Here is an 18,000-nt window from a genome sequence, read left to right as displayed (position 1 = left end):
ATTATAAAGGGTTTTAATTAGGCACAAAATCTGGAGATAGAGTATTTAAGTTTCAGAGATGTGCAATACAATTAAGGGAACACCATAAATTAGAACTGCAGGTAATTCTTTTGTGGCATACCTGTCCGTTGTAAGGTTATTAAAAAAGTTATGTACATGAATTCAAAGAAGATTGCCACCATGATGTCACACAATTTGTTGACAATGGGTAAAAGTCACTCAGAACATTTAACCATTCTAAATATGAAGAATAGGGTTTTATGAACGAATGAATACCAATATAAAAAGAACTGCATACATTTGGCTATTATTTATACAATTTTAATAGTTTATAGCTCCTAGAATTGAGGAATTACAGAATCCAAGTATGATATAAAATAATTTTTTTAAGATCTTATTTTTAAAACATCTTTACACCCAATGTGGGGATCCAACCCACAGCCTTGAGATTAAGAGCCATATGCTCTACCAACTAAACCAGCCAGGTACCCCAAAACTCAAACCTTTGTCAAGAATAAAGTATATCACAAAAATGAAAAGTTTGATACCAATCTGGTACAAATCTAGCCATTATGAAAATCAGAGGGCTAGAAAAGCTTTGTAGTCAATCTTACAAAAAATAAGGATGTGACTATTTACCCTTCCACACATTTTGAAGGAAATCACCTTGACTTAGACGGCCATAACATATTTGTATGAACACTTTCACATAGTAACATTTTCAAAAGTAAACAAAAATCTCCCATGTCTAGATTTATTTTTAACACCTAATATCCTGTATCAATCACACCTCTTTTTAGAGCCAGGGAACTTCAACTTCACATACTTGAACTATTCAATTAATCACTCCATACCTCCTCAGCTTCTCTCTTTCTTCTCTCTCCCTTTCTTCTCTTCGTTTCAGGCGTTCCTGATTTCTTTTCTCCTGTTTCTCAGCTACAACTCTCTTAAAAGACAATGACAGGTCAAATAATAAAAAATGAGGAGCATTACTTACTGGGTTCATTCTTAAGAAGAATTACCCTAAACTCTACTGTATCTGGTTCCTGATACAGTATAAATAATATCAAAATCTGTTTAATAACAATTAAAAGTTTTGCTGGGTAAAAATCATTAAGCTTACAAGTCTAGTTTCCAAAATCTTTCCCCCTTCTGGGGAACATTTGTAGAATTTTGTATTTCTTTATGACTTAATATTTCAAAATCATTTTCTCCTATGAATGTTTTCTAACATTATTTTGTATTTTTTCAAGTTTATTTTTTTAGTAATCTCTACACCCAATGTGGGGCTTCAACTCACGACCCTGAGATCAAGAGGCACACACTCTACCAACTGAGCCAGGAAGGTGTACATATTTTGTAATTTTTTAAAGGACACTAAAGCATTATAAATCACTACAAGTTCCTATTCTCTCATTTCCAAGATAAAAATGTCTTCTGTCATTTCCCATCCCAATTCTGTTGCTTCAAAAAATACCAGTAAGACGCTAAACAGTCCTGTTGCTAGGTCTATTAACTGCAAAGATTCCCAAATAGGTACTATTTTTGAGTTTTAATTCAGAGCCTAGTAACCATTTGATATGGTGAAACACTTTTGTCATTTTAAATAAAAACTTACCAAAAATCATCCCAGCTACTCAGAATACTTAGAAGAGCTCACTGTTAATTACAAATATGGATATGTCCCTAAGTGTATCTGACTCATTATTTTAAAGATCAAACTACAGATTCTGGGTTAATTTCACTATCCAGTGTTTGCCATCCTTGAGCCATTCTTCCATTCGTGACAAAATGCTACAGTGCCACAATTTTTAAAAAACTAGCCACATCAGATTGTTGGAAAGTAAACTGATTATATCCATTTACTCTGATTTTGCTTACATCTTTAGAAATACCCTGTGTTGTTTCCATATCTTCTCAAAAGAATTCTGCACATGAGTAAGAACTGTATTGCCTTTCTCACAATAGCCATATACGTGACAGTAACTGTCCTTTTTTTAAAGATAGGTTTCATTCTAATTCCTTGCTGAAATGGGAGCAGGAGCATAAAGTAAAACTAGAGGTCCTACAAGCTTGCTATTTAGTGAAGAACTGCAAAATATTTCAAATAAATACTAGTCTCGTTTTCTCAATCTTCCTTTAAAGTAAATATTATACTAATGTTATATTGTTAATTTTATGTCAAAGAAAATAAAAATTTTGGGGGAATTTACATGAAAGAATTAGTTTAGAACCCAGTTTGCCAGACTAATTCAATGTCCTATTTACACAAAATATTACCTCCCAGAATAAGGGGACATTATTTAAAAGTCTGTTTCTCAGACATCATCCATTAAACCAGTTGTTATCTCCATTTATAATCTTACACTATTCGGTATGAGTTGTTAGCAGACTCAATAGTCAAGAACCTTATACAAAAAGATAACTTAATACACATCAAAACAATGGATGGCTAAATTAGATAAAGCATATGACATTAATTTACCAATGTACCTTTAATTCTTCAAGCTTCTCTCTTATTTCAATAAATCCCAGGTGCAGTTTACCCCCAAAATGATCAGCCAGTCGTCTATCATTATCATGAAGACCTAAATAGGCAGAGCAGACTTCACAGACTCGAAGTTTCTGTTGTTGGAAACTGGAAGCTGGCATAGAATTCCGATAAACTTCCTAAACAAAAGTGAGAAAAACAATGTTCATATAAACCTGAGTCCATACCATTACACAAAATACATTATGTTTATACAAAAAAATGTTTTCTAACGAATAACAAAAGTATGGCTATTTTTGTCACAAAAACGATGGGTTCCTCTATTCCCATCCTCTGTCCTTGGGATCTCTTTCACTGGAGGTAAAAGATCAGAGACTCAACTGCACTTTGCCAAGAACTACTAGAAGAATTCTACCATGATAGGGGCACCTGAGTGGCTCAGTCGTTAAGCGTCTACCTTCGACTCAGATCATGATCCCAGGGTCCTGGGATCGAGCCCCAGCCCCACATCAGGCTCCCTGCTCAGCAGGAAGCCTGCTTCTCCCTCTACCACTCCCCCTGCTTGTGTTCCCTCTCTCGCTGTGTCTCTCTCTGTCAAATAAATAAATAAAATCTTTAAAAAAAAAGAATTCCACCATGATAGAGAATATGACTTTTGGAAAAAGTTTTCTCAGTGTTCTACAATGCTTTGTTTTCTACAATTTTTGTTAAAAATGAGATGTAGCAACCCCAAAACTATGTATCAGTGAAGGACCAAGGAAGCAGTCATCCACCCTAGCAGAGAAAGAATATATGTCTTGGACACAGTTTCCTTCCAGTGCCTTCTTTCCCATAGATCATTTTCTCCCCCTTTGGAAAAATGTGGACAGGGCATATAAATTATAAGACTTTCCACTAAGAGGGGGGCGCCTGGGTGGCTCAGTCGTTAAGCGTCTGCCTTCGGCTCAGGTCATGGTCCCAGGGTCCTGGGATCGAGCCCCACATCGGGCTCCCTGCTCCACGGGAAGCCTGCTTCTCCCTCTCCCACTCCCCCTGCTTGTGTTCCCTCTCTCGCTCTCTCTCTCTCGGTCAAAAAAAAAACAAAAAAGACTTTCCACGAAGAGGAACAGTTCTATAACACAAGCAATGAAAGATGCCTTAATGAGATAAAGTCTTACATGCAACCATTTTAAGTTCATTAATGAAATATTAAGTATTAGTGGATTTGTATATCCACTGTATCCTTTTTTTTTTCCTTTTGAGGCCAGCAGCATGTCCAGCTAGAAGACATTACATTCCCAAGCCTCCACAGAGCTTTGGCTAGGGAGATACTCAAGTTGGATGGAATCCATAGAAAAGTCCTTTCTAATGGAGTCAATAGACTGAGACCAAAAAAAACAACAACAACAACAACAAAAAAACAATAGCTGCTATCACCTGTGGACCAGAAAGTGATGGGAAACAATATTTACAGTTACAAAAAGAAAGTACTGTAACTTCATAGTGGAAAAACAGGCCAATCACCAGAAATGGGACAAATCACTAACGTGTGACTTCGGAGCAGATATAACATTACTTCAATGGTACTGTCAAAAATCTAACCAGGAAGAAAAATCAGACAGACCCAAACTGAAGGACATTTTACAAAATAACTAGCCTCTACTCTTCAAAACTGTCAAGATCATGTCAAAGACTGAAGTTCCAGATTAAAGAAGCCTAGAGGGACATTAACAGCTAAATGCAGCACATGATCCTGAACTGGGTCTTAAACAAAGAACAAAAATTTTTTAGTAAAAATGAACATTACTGTGGTAATTGGAAAAATCTGCATAAAGTCTTCAGATTCATTAACAGTACTGTATCAGTGTTAATTTCTGATTCAGATCATTCTACTGCGGTTATGTAATAGAATATCCTTGTCTTTAAAAAATACACACTGGACTATTTGGGGATAAAGAGACATCATATCTATAACTTAATGCCAAACAGTTTAAAAACACACACACACACACACACACACACACACACACACACACGAGGAGAAAGACAAAGCAAATATGGTAAAATGTTAACATTTGGGTGAAGGATATAGGGGATATAGGGGAATTCCTTATACTATTTCTTAAACTTTTCTGAAGATATTTCAAAATAAAAGTTTTTTAAAAAGAGAAACGGGATCTGGGTGGTTCAGTGGGTTAAGCATCTGCCTTTGGCTCAGGTCATGAACATAGTGTCCTGGGATCAGCCTCACTGGCTCCCTATTCAACGAGGAATCTGCTTCTGCTTCTCCCACTCCCTCTGCCCACCCTCCACCCCAGTTCATGCTCTCTCGTGAGCTCTCTCTCAATAAATAAAATCTTAAAAAAAAAAAGAAAAAGACATGACACTAGGAGGCAAGTCAACTCAGTTTTTGTGCCTTGTTACTCTTCTTCCTCTTTCTAGTTATGTAGAGAGAAAAGGCTTCTGGCATGGTAGCCATAAGGCCAACACAAATTGATAAGCATAAAGATGAATCCATGTAGTAAGGATGGCTGAACATAAAGCCAGAAATAGCCCGTGTGCTTGATGGAATCAAGGAGGCTGCTGTACCAGCCCGACTCTCTAATCACGATTTCATAAATGAGAAAAACAAAACCCTTCCTTGGTTAAGCCATTATAAGTTTTCTACTATGTGCAGCTGAACACAATCTATAATGAGCAAGTAAATTTTTTAATGCCCTGTCCCTAGTAAAAATCAACTGATAATAAAACATAAAATGCTAAAGATGTTAAGCCGCTGTGTGCTACTAGAAAATCTTCAAATACATATATATGAAATCTCACGAAAACTTCAAAATATGCAAATAATAATGCTTACTAAGGTTCATTACTTGAGTCTTTTGGGGAAATGAGCTACAAAATATTCTGCATTTTAAAATTCATAGTGTTTAGGGGCACCTGGATGTCTCAGTTGGTTAAGTATCTGCCTCCGGCTCAGGTCACGATCCCAGGATCGAGCCCACATTGGGCTCCCTACTCGGCAAGGAGCCTGCTTCTTCCTCTCCCTTTGCTCCCTACTCATGCTTGCTCTCTCTCTCCAGTGTTTTCTCTCTCTCAAATAAATAAAATCTTAAAAAAAGTTAAAAAATTCATAGTGTTTATTTTCTGGAATCATATTAATTACATTTAAAGAAATCCTGAGTATTTTAAGACTTTAAAATTAACAAGAATGGCTGCGTGGTTTATCCTTTCCCATCCTATTACCTTTAATCTGTCTTTATATTTAAAGATTTCTTGTAGCTAGCATATAGTTAAGTCTTGCTTTTATTTTATTTTTTTTAAGACCTGAGCAGAAAGCACTTAACAGACTGAGTCACTCAGGTGCAACTAAGTCTTGCTTAAAAAGAACAACAAAAAACTAGTTTCACAATCTTTGCCTTTTAATTGGAATGTTTAGACCATTTACATTTAACGTAATCACTAGTACATTGGGTTTAAGTCTACCACAATTAGAGATGGAGACTTTAATACTCCTCTCAGTAAATAGAACAGAAAATCAATAGGATATGCAAACTTTAATAATCAATCAACTATCTTGACTCAATCTGAACACTCCATTTAATAAGGCAGAGTATCATTCTTTTCAAATATAGATGGAACGTTCACCAAGACCACATTCAGGGCACAAAATAAGTACTGATATATCTAAGAGACCTGAAATCACACGAATGTTCTCTCACTACAACAGAACTAAATTAAAAACAAAAATATTTGGAAAAACAACAAATATACAAAAACACACTCCTAAATAACCCACAGGTCAAAGAAGAAATCATAAGCAATATTAGCAAATATTGGAAATGAATGAAAATAAAAACAATATATGAAATTCTGTGGGATGCAGCTACAGTTGTGCCTAGAAGAAAATCTGTAGCATCAAATGGGCTAAAATCATTTGTCTAGACTTCCCTTTTAAAAGGGCAGAATAAGAACAAATTAAACTGAGGTGTGTTAAGAGTTAAGAGCAATGGGGACGATGGCAAAATGGAAGAATACAACCCCCTGTGGATAAACCCCAATTTTCTAAAAAAACATGAAGTGGCAAACAAAATAGAACTTTGCAGGATATGAGATTTTGACCTGTGCTATGGAGAAAGAATGAGAGGAGGCGGCTCCCAAAGTACTAGCAGATTGTACTGAGATGGGAAGAGAAGGGAGAATGCTATGGTTACATGGTGGTAAAGTCAAGGGAGGGAGGGTATCACAGGAACTGCATTTATGCATTCTGTATGTGACTGCTGTGTATGACTAGCTAGTTTAATTTCATTTTCTAGTTATAAATTTCAACAGATCAAAGCCTCTAAAGTAATAACAAAATCACCCACAACTTTGATACATAACCCATTACTATAACATGGACTAACTAAATTTTTTAAATGGTTTAAACTGCCTATACTAGCAATAACTTTCAATAATTCCCAATCAGATCTGTTTTGACAGTAAGGCTGTACATATTACCATTAAAAACTATTACCTCTGCTTCTCTTTTCTTTGCCCGTGCTTTCTCTACTTCATCCATTACTTTCTGGGATTCTTCCACATTTCCTTCAGCTCCCAGTTGTTCCACCTTGGCCAACAACTTACCAATTTCTTCATTTAACTCGTGGACACGTTCTGCCTAGAAAGAAACAGAAAAGAAGATCATGAATAAAAAGCAGAATAAATTATCAGTTCAAAATATTTCATAAATGCTCAGAAAAGACTTATCTAAGGCAATATGAGTATAAATAATGCTTTCTGAGCATATCATAAATGAACTGGTGGGATATGAGGATGTTTGAGCCTACCTGCCCTCACTGCAGTGAGGTCAGGAATACAACTGATCTCAATTTAACTATTACTTTATAACCTCTGCTTTAGCAGTGTATTCCAAGTATAAAATACCGTTTACCAAAAACTGCCCCAAACCATCTCTTGCTGTTCCCCCACTTCACAACACAATCTATAGTTATATCTAGTTTCCCAAATTTACTCGTTTTCTGCCTCCGTGACTTTGCAGAAGGATATCATCCCTCTTCCTCAGACATCATCCCTTACCTCCCCTTGTCCGAACTCATATATGTCGATTCATTCAAGATTCAACTGTTCTGTGAAATATTCTTGATCAATCACATCTCACCCCCATCTAAACATAAGCACAGAGAGCCAAACCCTTTGTGCCATCTTTTTATCTTCCATGACGCTCTTATGTACATATCATACTTTTATACATATACTTTTGTACATACATATACTTATGTATATACTTTTATATACATATCACACCACCTTAAAGAAAGCTATTTATATTTCCCATCTGTGTATTTCCAATGCCCAACAAATAGCATAGGCTTAAACAGGAGTTAAAGAAATGAACTGGTACAGTGCCTGGGTGGCTCAGTTGGTTAAGCGACTGCCTTCAGCTCAGGTCATGATCCTGGAGTCCTGGGATCGAGTCCCACATTGGGCTCCCTGCTCAGCAGGGAGTCTGCTTTTCCCTCTGACCCTACCCCCTCTTGTGCGCTCTCTCTCTCAAATAAATAAAATAAATCTAAAAAAAGAAAAAGAAATGAACTGGCAGATACTCTTTAAGGTAAATATATGACTTTAGAGTCCAAAAGGTCTGGCTTATTGCCAAACCAATTACCAGCTATGTAATTCTGACATTACTTAACCTGAATCCACTTCCTCACCAAAGAAGTGGGAATAATACCTATCTCATACAGTTGTGAGAAATGAGAAAATGTGCCTTGCACATATACTGCACAGCACATTACTGATTTTCAGCATACTACTATAACACTGTGTCCCTTAAGCTTAGTTCATGTCTTTCCCCTGGGATAAATTCTTGCCTTGGGAATCTGTGTCGTCCTCCTCCTCTTCATCACTGTCATCCTGAGAATATAGCTCAGTCCTATTGTTTTAATGGCACAGGATACCTATACAGTCTTTATATTGGCCACAAAGTATTCAGGCTGTGTGGCCAATTATATTACCAAAGAAGATTTTAATTTGTTATGGACATCCAGTCCCAACAAACTGGTGCGCCAATAACCTTTACCTCTCCAAATGTCCTTCAGTCAAAAATATTCATCCCTCAAAGAAATTTTCAATTCTATTATCATTTTCTTACCTCTTTAACAAAGTGGTAGTTTTTTTTTCAATAACTGTCACAGAATGATTGGATTATGCCTTAAACTCTTCACCTTTCACTGTATCCATCTCTTTGCTATATAATTAGTACCATCATACTCTGATTCTGAATTTGACCATGTAACTGGCTTTACTTAACAGGACAGCAGCAAACATGATAGAAGGGAAGGCTTGAAAAGCACTTGTATGACATTTTTTGTACCTCTTTCACTACCCTAAGAACACAGCCAGACTAAATTGGGTTCAACAGCCTCTGACTGACCAGAAGACATGTGAGTGAGCCCAGCTGAGACAGGAATAACTTCCCAGTCAAGTTCAGCCTAATCATTAACTGAAACCTCATGGGCTAAAATACTGTTTTAAGTCACTGAGTTTTGAGGTAATTTGTTAAACAGCATTTTTACAGTGATAGATAACCAATAAAATGCCATATAAACCAAGATAGCACTTGTGGATCTTTTTCAACCATAACATTAGATCCCTACTCTTTAGGATCCCATCTTTAGAGAACATTTCAGAAAAAGTTGATTAAAAATAACCGTTTCCGTGCTCACTTCGGCAGCACATATCCTAAAAATAACCGTTTCCTCAGGGCACCTGGCTGGCTCAGTCAGTAGAGCATGCAACTCTTGATCTCGGGCTGTGAGTTCGAGCCCCACATTGCGTGTAGAGATTACTTAAACAAAAAACAAAAAAACCTTTTCTCAAACAAAGAAATCCATTTCCCTCTGTACATCCATCTCTGAGAACTGTATTTAATGCTGTCATCCAAACTCCATCTGGGTAAACTCTGTCTCCATTCTGCATTTTCATAAAATGTACAAACTATACTGAACGGCACAAAATGTTTCAAAGTATTAAGTCATCAAATCAACAAAATGCACTATATGGACTTTAATTTTAAGATTCTGATTAGAACAAACCAACTCTATATAGGAAAAATGAACACATTCAGGATATTAGATAATATTAAAAAATTGTTAACTTTATGGATGTGATTTTTATGGTTATGTTTTAGAGATGAAACGATGTGACATCTGGAATTTGCTTTTAAAATAATGAAACAGGGGCGCCTGTGTGGCTCAGCTGGTTAAGTGTCTGCCTTCGGCTCAGGTCATGATCTCAGGGTCCTGGGATCCAGCCCCATGTTGGGCTCCTTGCTCAGTGGGGAGTCTGCTTCTCCCTCTCCCTCTGCCCCTTCCCCTGCTCCATTTCTAATAAATAAAACAATGAAACAAGAGCAAAAAACTGACTATGAATCCATTGGGATTTATTGTACTTTTCTTTCTTGGTTTTATTTGTATTTTTAAAGTTTATTTATTTAATAAGTAATCTCTACATCCAATGTGGGGCTCGAACTCACAACCCAGAGATGAAGAGTTGCATGCTCTACTGACTCAGCCAGCCAGGCACCCCTTTTTCCACTTTTTGCATGTAAATTCACATTAAAAAAAATAATAATAACGTAGGCTCCACACCCAGCATGGAGCCCAACGCGGGGCTTGAACTCAGGACCCTGAGATCAGACCTGAGCTGAGAGATCAAGAGTTGGATGCTTAACTGACTTGGGCCACCCAGGCGCTCCTACAATAAAGTATTTTTTAAAAGTAGGGGGTAAAACAGAACATCTAAAGAACACTCAAAACTCAACATTAAAAAAAATGAGCAGTCCATTTGGAAAATGGGTTTTAAGACAGACAATTCACTAAAGAGGTATATAAATGGCAAATAAACACATGAAAAAAATGTTCAGCATCATTAGGCATTAGGGAAATGCAAACTGAAACCAAGAAATATCACTACACACGTCTAAGAATGGCTAAAATGAAAATTAGTGACACCACCAAATGTTGGCACAGATGTGAAGAAACCAAATCACTAACACATTGCTGGTAGAAGTGTAAACTGGTACAGCCGCTCTAGAAAACAGTTTTGACACCTGCTTTCAAAACTAAAAATGGACTTAAAATATGACCACATGACCCAGAAATTGCATTCTTGGGCATTTATCCAGAGCAATGAAATGTTTACTGCAGTTTTACGGGTGTTAACCAGTAACTGCAAACAATCCAAACATCTTTCAATGTGTGGTTAAACTGTGGTATATCCATACCATGGAATACTACTCAAAAAAGCAATGAACTACTGATATACGCAGCAACTTGTATGAATCAAGGAACCTGTGCTGAGTGAAAAGAACCAATCTCAAAAGGTTACATGATTCCGTTTATGTAATATTCAGTAAAATAACGTAATTATAGAGCTGGAGAATACATTGGTTGCCAGAAGACAGGGGAGAGGGGGAACAGATGCGGCTACAGAGAGGTAAGATGAGCGAGGCTCATGCTGATGCTACAGAGAAGTAACTTAATTATGGTGGCAGGTACCCAAGTTACTTACACGTGTGATAAAACTGCACACAGCTACATATACACATACACACACCAAGTGCACACAAAACTGGTAAAATCTGAGTAAAATGTCAAGATTGGACCAGTATCAATTCTTGGCTTTGACAGCGTACTATAGTTGTATAAAATGTGAATAGGGGAGGCTAGAGGAAGAGTTCAGAGAATTCCCTATTTAAGTCTTTGCAATCTGTGGATGTAATTATTTCAAAATAAAAAGTTAAAATTAGTGAACTGAAATGGTATTTTGTAGTACTAATGAAATAATTGAAATTCTTACCTTTGCCGCCACTTCAGCACTAATCTCTTCTTGAGTTTCCGCTAATCTTTTCTTAGCCACTTCTGTTCTTCGATCACAATCTGCAATGAATGACTGAAGATGATCCATAGCCTGCAAGTTTAATTGAAAGACAATTACGCCAGAAAAATCAACTATATTCAGGAATATCTTTACTCAAAATATACATAATTTTATTATTTTTTAAATAGGCTCCACACCCAGTGTGGAGCCCACTGCAAGGCCTGAACTCACGACCCTCAGATCAAGACCTGAGCTGAGATCAAGGGCCAGACACTTAACCAAAAGAGCCACCCAGGTGCCCCTATACCTTATTTTTTAAAATGCTAATGGGGGGAGCCGGGGTGGCTCAGTTGTTAAGCGTCTGCCTTCGGCTAAGGTCATGATCCCAGGGTCCTGGGATCGAGTCCCGCCATCGGGCTCCCTGCTCAGCGGGAAGTCTGCTTCTTCCTCTCCCACTCCCACTGTTTGTGTTCCCTCTCTCACTGTCTCTGTCAATTAAATAAATCTTTAAAAAATAAATAAATAAAATAAAATGCTAATAGGGTAGTAAAAAAAGTAACAAAAGCAGGTTCAATTATGAATCAAAAATTCTACTCATCACCTATCAAATTGGTAAAGAGTAAACATAAATAATTTACAGGAAAGGTAAAACTATAAGGAAATTGCCTCTCTCATACTCTGCTGAAGAAACCACAAATCAGTGCAGTGTTTAAAAAAGGCGATGTGGTAACTGGTATCAAAAAGACTTAAATGTCCCCTGACTTCGTAATTTTACTTCCAGAAATGCCTTTTAGGAAAGCAATCAGATATAAAGAAGGCTGAATAAGTCAAGGATGTTCCTCACAATGTTATTTTTCTGGTGTAAAGTTGTAAATACCTTAAATACCTAAGTACGTAGAAATTTTGATCTTCAGCCATTAAAAAAGGTTTTAATAGAATACTTAAATGATACAAGAAAATGTTATTTGTAAACAGTATCATATGCCATAAAAATCCCAATTTTCTAAAATAAAGGAGAGGAAAAAAAAAGGAAGAGCATACATAAAATTTTAGCAGTAATTCTTTTTGAATATATGGGTATTTTTTAATAATTTGTTTTTCTATGCTTCTCAAATTTTCCACAATGAAAATGTTACAATCAGGAAAACTTGAGTTCTTTTCAAAGAATAAACCAGTCAGAATTTTAGCAATGTCTACATTGTAAAAATTCAGTTCAATAATTATATTAATGACATTTGTCAGACATATATTAGCATGTCTGTAATTAAGTAGTAATTAATTTAAAACTAAACTTTTAAGATTTATTCCCAAGTTAAGCAATTTGGACTTTCATATTTTACTGTACAGAAATAGAGTGAATTTAAAATACAAATGTTTAATTAAAAATATAAATTTATTCAGCACATAGCAAATTCTAAGAATTTCCTGAATGAGAAAAGAAACAGGCTCATTTAAAAGCTCTTAGCTATGATGACAAATAGGTATCTATTTAGGAAGCATTTCTAAATAGGTATCTAAATAGGAAGGCAGGTATCTGCCTTCTGCTCAGGTCATGATCCCGGGGTCCTGGGATTGAGCTGTGTCGGGCTCCCTGCTCAGCAGGAGAGTCTGCTTCTCCTTCCCCCTCTGCCCCTCCCCCGCTGCCCCCCACCCCACTTATGTGTGCGCACAGGCGCGTGCGTGCTCTCTCTCAAATAAATAAAAATCTTTTAAAAAAAAGATAGCTTTTTAGCTCTTTTCATTTAAAATTCATCTTTAAATTCACAAGATTTATCTATTAAAACTTCCTTATGGGAAGATAAAAGTGGCATCTCAAAGCAGTGAGAAGAAAAAGATGTACTAATCAGTAGTGTTGGGTCAACTAAGTAGCTATCTGGTGAAAAATAAAGCTAAATCTATACCTCAATTCCTTAGATCAGCATAAATTTAACTTGGTTCACAGATCTAAGTGTATAAAATAAAGCCATAAAAAATACAAGAAACCATGAGAGAACTTATCACCTCAGAATAGGGAAGACCCTTTTGAATTAACCCATTAGAAATTTTTAAAGCATTGATAAATGAGACAACTATAAAAATATTCTGCAAGGCCCAAACCACTAAAAGAAAAACGGTAAAATATGGAAAATGACCCAAATATCCATATCCCTACATTTAGATGATGGTTTCTGCCCAGAATATATTAAATCAAAATCTAATTAATTTAAGATGTTTCCAACTATTCCAGCCCCACATTAAATTATGTTTACATAGATGATTTTCACTTTTGTTTTGTTTTTTGACAGAGAGAGAGAATGGGCAGGGGCAGGGAGAGAGAATCTTAAGCAGGCTCCACGCCCAGCACAGAACCCAATGCAGGACTTGATCTCACAACCTTGAGATCATGACCTGAGCTGAAACCAAGTTGGATGCTTAACTGAGCCACCCAGGCACTCCTGATTTTCATTTCTATTAGCAGAAATTCTTAGAAGTAAATGGAGGTGCCTATTGACTGCTTTATCTTCCAAACCAAGTAAAATACCTATTATACCTTACTGTAAAAAGTATCATAAGATGTGTGCTCATCAGTATCTTTTATGTAAAGCTAATTGGTATGTTTTATATAAATATAAAAAAAGTTTCCCTATTTTTATAACAATTCTGCTTGTATAAACAACAAATCAGATCTTGAGCCTTTAAGGTACATAAATGGTACCTTCTACTCTAATTCCTTCTATTAGTTTTACATAAAAAATAGTTACTTAATATCCTCTCTCCCTCTCTCTATATATATATATTCAGATACAAAAATAAAAATAATGTAAAAATTCAGTAGATTAAAGGGCCTTAAATACATCAGAAATTTGTTTACATGTGCTTAAATTGAGGTTTCCTTAATCATCACAACTTTACTAGAACAGTTTCTCAAAAGAATATATGCATTGCATGGATTTTTACACATTTTCTTAAAATACCTAGTTTCACCTTATATTTTTTAAAAAAATGTTGTTAGTCAAGAAAATACATGATCTTACTTTAGTACTATTTTTCATATAAACACAAAGAAGATAATTTGCTAAGAGCTTTTTCCTATGGAGATATTAACCCATATTCAAAATGTTTTACTACAAAAAAAACCCATTAATGCAAAATCACATACATCAAGTTCAAAGAAAAAATCTTGTTCTTTGGATGCAATTTCATAATCTGCTCTTAAAGCCAGGTCATGAACTTTCAGACATTCTCCAAGATCCATTCTCTGGCGGGGGGGGGGAGAAAAAAAACATATTACTGAAACAGTAAACACATTTTTCAAAAATTCATTAACCACCACAATTCTCTTCAAAATACATATTAAGTCTTACAGATGCTTCTTTATTTATGGACATTCAAATTACAAAATTTCATAGATAAGTATAAAACTTGATGCCAGAAAGAAATCCACATCAATTCTACCAACAGATGGGAATAGTGATTACTTTTGTACTTAAGAACAGACAAGGAAAACTATAAAAATCTGAAAAAAGCTTCTAGCTTCTGTATCAAATTTCACTTAGCCCATTAACACAGAAAAGATAATGTTAGTTTAAAATTAAACTAAAAATATATAAATAAAATTGCAGATTATAGTCAATACTCTTTGAAGAACATTCTGATTTTTTTTTTAACGATTTTATTTATTTATTTGACAGAGAGAAATAGCGAGCACAGGAACACAAGCAGGGGAAGTGGGAGAGGGAGAAGCAGGCTTCCCGAGGAGCAGTGAGCCCGATGCGGGACTTGATCCCAGGACCCTGGGATCATGACCTGAGCTGAATGCAGACGCTTAATGACTGAGCCACCCAGGCGCCCAGAACATTCTGATTTTCAAATAAAGATGGAGTCCTCAAACATTAGACCAGTAACCTTGATAAGGATTCCAGACAAGACTCTAGGTGAACTAGTAAAAAGAAATTTATTAAGACTTGATATAACTCCACAAAAAACAGGTATAAAATCCTATTTACAAGCATGTATCAGGGAAATAAAACATACTCCCATTGAACCTAGGATCCTCCTACTTAGAATTCCAATTAGACATTATTTACCCAACCAGAGGTTTTCTCTTGAGACAAAAATTCCTAAAAATCTGCCCATTTTTACATGTTATCTGAGCAACTGATAATATCTTTCAAGAAATCCTTTAGTGGGAAAATTGAAGGGAAAAAATTGGGCTGGATACAAAGATATTTACAGATGTGATTAATGGATGATCCAAGTAAAACAGATTTCCCAATTCCAAGTATGCTAACCTAGCAATAGAATGTCTCAGAATTGGTAAAAAGAGAATACAGTAATTTGAAAAGGTATAGTAAATATTGCCTTTGATTCTGTTATACAAACTATGCATAAAGTTAAAGTATGACAAACATTATAGTAGTAAAGTCATTCCTTCAATTAACTGTGTACCTACTTGTGCCAAGCACTATACTAGGTGCTAGGGACACAGAACTAACTGTCACAGATACATACAGTCTCTGACCTCATGGAGCTGACATTCAAAAGAGGGGAAACAAATAATTAACCATAATTGTGTCTCTGAATACAGTTAAGAGGTTTAATAAAATAGTAATGCTCCCCTTACAATGAGAGGCTGCTTGGTGATCAAAGAAGGTCTTTCTGAAGAGGATATATTTAAACTGGATTTAAAATGTGTGAGGAAGCAAACTAACCTTAGGAAAAGCTAAGAAAAGAATGCTTGAGGTTTTACAGAAGATTTAGGAGGCAGATCTTAAAAAAAAAGAAAAAAGAAAAAAATGCCAGTGTCAAGCAGACGGATGTTTCTAGTAGCAAGAAACAGACTAGAACAATGACTGGCACATAAGTCTGCGCCTTAAGCTTTATATGTAAGTACCTAGAAATGACTCTGTCTTAACTTTTTCACCAACAACCTGGATATAACAAAGGATATGAATGTCTATTTTATAGTACAATATCCCCAGCTAAAAAAATAGTGAATTCACTGGATTAAGATTCAAAAGAACTGCAGCACCTGGTTGGCTTAGTGAGAAGAGCATGTGACTCTTGATTTCGGGGTCTTGAGTTCGAGACCCAAGTTATGTGTAGACATTACTTAAAAATACATAAACTTTAAAAAAATTTTTTAAGATTCAAAAGAGTTGATAGATCAAATTTAAAATAAATATGAAGTCTTATAGCCATATCTAAGTAGGCAAATTTACAAATAGCTATGAGCAGAAAATTAAGACAAATTTAAAAACATACCAGTCAAGAGTAAGAGTTACAGTGTGGCATGACTAAGATAAATTAACTTACAGGACATAGTATGAACAAAGTAAGAAATCTCTTGCTGAAGGCTGGCAAACACCTCTCTTCCAAAAGATACATTCTGTGTGGTAACACATTTCAAAAGGATATAAATAAGTTAGACCAAGTGTTCCCAATCCAAGCTATACAAAAAAAGCTGGAGGACAGATGTGATTGTCCAAGAAAAATCAAAATGTGAACCTAGTCCTCAATCAACTAAAGAAATTTTCAGCATGAAGCAGAAATAGATCTTATTATGGCCCCAAAGGACTCAAGAGTCAGATTTTAACTTTCTCTCAAATTAAAAACAAAAACAAAATACCCACCAACTTTCTAACAATCAAAGCTTTCCAAAGATAGAATACACTTCCTCAAGAGTGAGTGAGTTCCCAGATAACTGAAAGATCCCAATATGGTTTAGACAACCATTTTTCTAAGATACTGAGGAAAGAATTCAACTGTTAAGTAGCTTCCTCCTTCCAACTCTGACATTTTTTGATTATCTAAAAAATAAGTTTCTCTGCAAAACTACTACCTCGGTTACTAATTACATAAAAGAATGTATGGGAAAATAAAGACTATGTCTTCCAAGTTATCCTTTGGGAAATAATAAGGAATATTTACCAGTATTATGAATTCTCATCCCACTAAATGGCTCTCATGTATCACTGTTGCTGGGCATGCTGAGATTTTTCCAGGCCCCACTGCTTACTCTCATTCATAAGTCTATGGATTAACTAAGTCTTCCAGTGACATTAAACAGCAACTGAAACTTGCTGTTGATGTGTGGAAATTCAAAACTGCTTATTAAGTAACATTGTTAAGAAGCTATGGGAAAAAATGTAATGCTCCTAAAATATGCAGGAAAATAAGACAGTAATGAAAAAGTTACAAAAGAACATTGTCACCATCTTTGCTACACCAGTGTGTGCGTGTGCGGCGCACATGTTTATATAGGCTCCATGCCCAACCAGGGGTTTGAACTCATGACCTCATGATCAAGAGTTGTATGCTCTACCAAGAGAAGTCAACCAGCCACCCCAGCAAGTGTTTCTTAATTGGTATCTTAACATTAATCTCTCCAACAACTCCCTTTGTGTTTTTCTATAGCTACAGTTTTTAATGGGATGCTACACTTATTTCCTAAAATGTTACGATGCCAGTTGGGAGTGCCATTGATCCAATGCAGTTGTTTTTAACCTAGACCCGGAGTAATAATACTGACGCGAGCTTCTGAAAATAGGTCCAAGCCCTACCCTCCAAAAACAGAATTGTAAAAGCCTCCCAGGTGTTTTTAATGTACAGTATTGGTGGGGCGCCTGGGTGGCTCAGTCGTTAAGCATCTGCCTTCAGCTCAGGTCAGG

General features: G+C 35.9%; 1 protein-coding gene across 6 annotated transcripts in view; it reads right to left on the bottom strand.

Moving 5' to 3' along the window:
- LOC113911740 (putative RNA-binding protein Luc7-like 2) overlaps positions 1–18,000 on the bottom strand; it is a 58,402-nt gene that overhangs the window by 10,065 nt on the left and 30,337 nt on the right. For all 6 annotated transcript variants that reach the window (XM_027574605.2, XM_027574609.2, XM_027574608.2 and 3 more), the window contains 5 exons: positions 14,490–14,588; positions 11,330–11,440; positions 6,984–7,127; positions 2,494–2,670; positions 855–946 (listed from right to left, as the gene is read on the bottom strand). In XM_027574605.2, the coding sequence (XP_027430406.1) occupies positions 855–946; positions 2,494–2,670; positions 6,984–7,127; positions 11,330–11,440; positions 14,490–14,588 (623 nt within the window). The remainder of the gene's footprint in view (positions 1–854; positions 947–2,493; positions 2,671–6,983; positions 7,128–11,329; positions 11,441–14,489; positions 14,589–18,000) is intronic.

This window comes from Zalophus californianus, chromosome 12, assembly GCF_009762305.2.
Source record: "Zalophus californianus isolate mZalCal1 chromosome 12, mZalCal1.pri.v2, whole genome shotgun sequence".
Lineage (NCBI taxonomy): Eukaryota > Metazoa > Chordata > Mammalia > Carnivora > Otariidae > Zalophus > Zalophus californianus.
Note: the sequence above shows the minus strand (reverse complement) of the source record. Positions and strands in the feature narration are given on the sequence as shown.